General features: G+C 37.8%; 1 protein-coding gene across 1 annotated transcript; it reads left to right on the forward strand.

Annotated features, from left to right (window-relative positions):
* Positions 1 to 5: 5 nt before the first annotated feature.
* On the forward strand, positions 6 to 3,332 carry LOC121938896 (gastrula zinc finger protein XlCGF57.1-like; the record flags this gene model as incomplete). Its single annotated transcript, XM_042482050.1, has 2 exons — positions 6 to 108; positions 1,212 to 3,332. Coding segments are annotated over 2 exons (1,488 nt in total), but the record flags the coding sequence as incomplete, so codon positions are not given.
* Between the last annotated feature and the right edge of the window lie 431 nt (positions 3,333 to 3,763).

Raw genomic sequence — 3,763 nt, forward strand, 5'->3', positions numbered from 1 at the left:
CGATAGCAGAGTACGAGGAGGAACTTTCTCGATCAAAAGAGGAAAACGAGCGACAGCAGAAACTCCTGGACGCTGTTTTCAACCCTCAGCTTCACTTACACAGAGCAGGTTTTCTCTTTAACACATTAAAAACATAATAATTACTGTAATTTTGTTCAGTTAATATCCAGTCTGTCGACGTGTGAAAGCAACGTCGGCGTCTGTGGTGTCGATAGCAACAAGAGCAAAACATTACATGGTTGGTACGGTCATGGAAAACCTGGAAAAGCCATCGGATATGCGAATTCCAGGCCTGGAATAATTTGAAGATCTAAATAAACATAGATTTTTGAAACGATTTATTGAATTTTGTATTGCAAACTTGGACAATAATATGCGATGCGGTCAGGATCGTCGCAAATGTCAACATCTAACGATAATTCAGGTTTTTACGGTTTCTGATCATGATAAATTGTGTAATTTTTTTAAGAAAATAGTCTTTCCAAATCCATATATGCACGGTTTTGACAGGCATGAGAAAAAAAGAAATTTAAAAAAGTCACACATTTTTATTGGGATTTTTGTTTTTTTAAATCACCTTAACAGTTTTAAAGAAAAATAAAATTGTTTTTTTTGTCAGAAAATAAAGATTTTTTTTTTAAATGGTTAAATGTCTTCTTTTTGAAAGAAAAAAATCAATTTTACTTCTTTAAATATCTCTAGAAGTTTTTGGCAAAAAAAAAAAAAATTTTCTTAAAATATTGGCCAAAAAAATAATAAAATGCCATGCTATTTTTTTAAAAAAATATTGACACAATTTTTCATTGAAAAAAAGCATTTAAAAAAAGAAGAAAAAAGCATTTAAATTTTTGAAGGAAAAAATAAATCCTCAAAAATTTTGTACGATAAAAAATTTAAAAATGCTTCTTAAATCCATGGGCCTGCAGTCTTGGAAGGCATGTTTTTTTTAAATCACAAAGAAATGTTGAAAGAAAAAAAGTCACATTTTAAAGAAAAAGAAATCCCTATTTTTGCTTCCTCGAGTCTGTAATTTGTACATAATTTATTAATTATAATCAGTTCTGAATTTATTGTATTTAAAATACATATATATTATAAAAAGCCATCATACAGTAATGAAAAGGAGCTAAAAAGAAGAATTGATGGTTGTTTCAGAGATTGTATGGTCTTTAAAATTGTGTATGAACTCTGGTGTTTCCTGTTTCCTGCAGACGTCCAGCAGCTGTTGGTGGTTAAAGAAGAGGTTCCTCCTGAGCAGCAGGAGTGGACCTCCAACGTGGACCAGGAGGACCCAGAACCGCCGACCATTAAAGAGGAGCAGCAGGAGCTCTGGATCGGTCAGGAGGGGGAGCAGCTTCAAGGACAGGAGGAGAACAATGTCACCAAGGTCCAATTCACTCCTGTCTCTGTGAAGAGTGAAGACGATGAAGAGAAACCTCAGACCTCACAGCTTCATCAAAGACAGACTGAGCAGATGGAAACTGATGAAGAGGACTGTGGAGGACCAGAATCAAGTAGACATTTACAACCTGAGACTGAGGACAAGACTGGAGACTCTCCTGAACCGGAGACGGACGACAGTGACGATTATTGGAAGGAGATCAGAAACTATCAGTCAGATTTAAACTCTCTGAATACCAATGAAGTATCGGTCAGTGATGTGAAATATTGTGCTGCGGAGAAACGATTTAGCTGCTCTGATTGCGGCAAAAGATTTGACCGAATACTGCATCTGTGGCAGCACATGAGAACCCACACAGGAGAGAAACCTTTCAGCTGCTCCGTTTGTGGGAAAAGATTCCGCTTAGAGCAACATCTGAAGAGACACCTGATGACTCACACAGGAGAAAAACCGTTCAGCTGCTCCGTCTGCAAGAAAACGTTCACCCATCACGGAAATTTAGACAAACACATGAGAACTCACACAGGAGATAAACCTTTCAGCTGCTCAGTTTGTAAGAAATCCTTCATAGAGCGCGGGTATTTACAGAAACACATGATAATCCACACAGGAGAGCAACCCTTTAGCTGCTCCGAGTGTGACAAGAGATTCCTCCGAAAGCAAACGTTAGTGCATCACATGAGAACCCACACAGGAGAGAAACCTTATAGCTGCCCTGAGTGTGAGAAAAGATTCAGCTTGGGGCAACATCTAAAGAGGCATCTGAGAAGTCACACAGGAGAAAAACCTTTTAGCTGCTCCGTTTGTAAAAGATCATTTTCAGAGAGAGGAAATTTACAAAAACACATGAAAACTCACACAGGAGAGAAACCCTTCAGCTCCTTAGGTGGTGACAAATCTTTCACGCATTTTGGAAATTTACAGACACACGCGATGACTCACACAGGAGAGAAGCCTTTTAGCTGCAGTGTTTGTGACAAAAGATTCACCTTGCGTGTGCAGCTCATAAACCATCAGTGTGTTGGTCGTCAGTCCTCACAGACTCCCCAAACTGAGGAGAATAAAGACGCAGAGCCTTCGGCCAGCAGCTCAAATGATCAGATGGAGACAGAAGTCGATGGAGAGGACTGTGGAGGACCAGAATCAGCCAGGAGCTCAAATCCAGATACACATCTACAACCTGATTTAGATTAGAAAACTAGAAAACTTCATTTATCCCTAATACCTAGTTCAGTTTGACAACCTACCCCATTTGCATAATAGAGAAATTTAGTGAATTTTATAAAACAAAAAAAAACAAGAAATATACTCCGAAGAGCAGCAGCACTCCAACAACAACAACAAGCGGATTCACTGGACGGAAAATGGTCAGATGGCCTCATAGTTCCTTTTGCTTTCTGGATCGCACGTTTCTTCCAGATTGAACACTAATCTTTGACTGGACTCCAGTGATCTTGGACTTAAAGGGTGCTGCAAGACTCTTCCAAACCCGAGACTGAACACTTGATGATGACAGGAAGACTTGAAAATCTCGATGAGCTTTCAAACTCTCTGAAAAGTGGTGAAGCCCAAGTACATCGTTTGACACTTATTTCTACCTAAATATAGTTAAAATGTTCGGAGTGGGGTTAAGCATTCGGCTTGTGGAGATGCATGAAGATTCATACAGAGAGAAACCTGTTATTTACTCACTTTTTGTTACACTCTTTCCTTGGAAGGTGAACTTTTATCTACGTCTACGGCACGTCTGTCCATCCTGGAAGAAGGATCCCTCCTCAGTTGCTCTTCCTGAGGTTTTTAAAGGATTTTTGGGGGAGTTTTTCATTGGTCGCTGTGAGGGTCTGAGGACAGAGGGATGTCGTGTGCTGTGTGCTCTCTGAGGCAATTTGTGATTTATGAAAATTTATAAATAAAACTGAATTGAAAAATTGAATTTAAGTGTTATTGTCACATGAGGTTTTTGCTGGTTCAGGAGAAAAAGCCTCCAGCTGCTTATTTTATACTAAACATTTTACCAAATTAGCTCTTGGTTCTTGAACTGGTTCTGTTCAGGAATATAAGTGTTATCCAACGTGGGTTTGCTAGACAGTTGTAATAAAGGAAGATTAGTTACATTTACTTACATTTTAAAGGCAATCATTTTCCAAGATTATTTTAACCATTTGAAATCTGAGCTGATTTATTTTTTAATACAAAAACATCGGGAGAGGGCATCTTGGCAACTTAAAAATTAAAAATGGACTAAAAATTAACAAAAATAAAAACTAAAGTAAAAGAGTTACCAAAAAAGTAAAACAAAAAAAAGCAAATAAATGAAATAAAATAGTGCAAAATCACAAATATAAAAAGTGCGAAAAATAT

Source organism: Plectropomus leopardus, unplaced genomic scaffold (assembly GCF_008729295.1).
Source record: "Plectropomus leopardus isolate mb unplaced genomic scaffold, YSFRI_Pleo_2.0 unplaced_scaffold3722, whole genome shotgun sequence".
NCBI lineage: Eukaryota > Metazoa > Chordata > Actinopteri > Perciformes > Serranidae > Plectropomus > Plectropomus leopardus.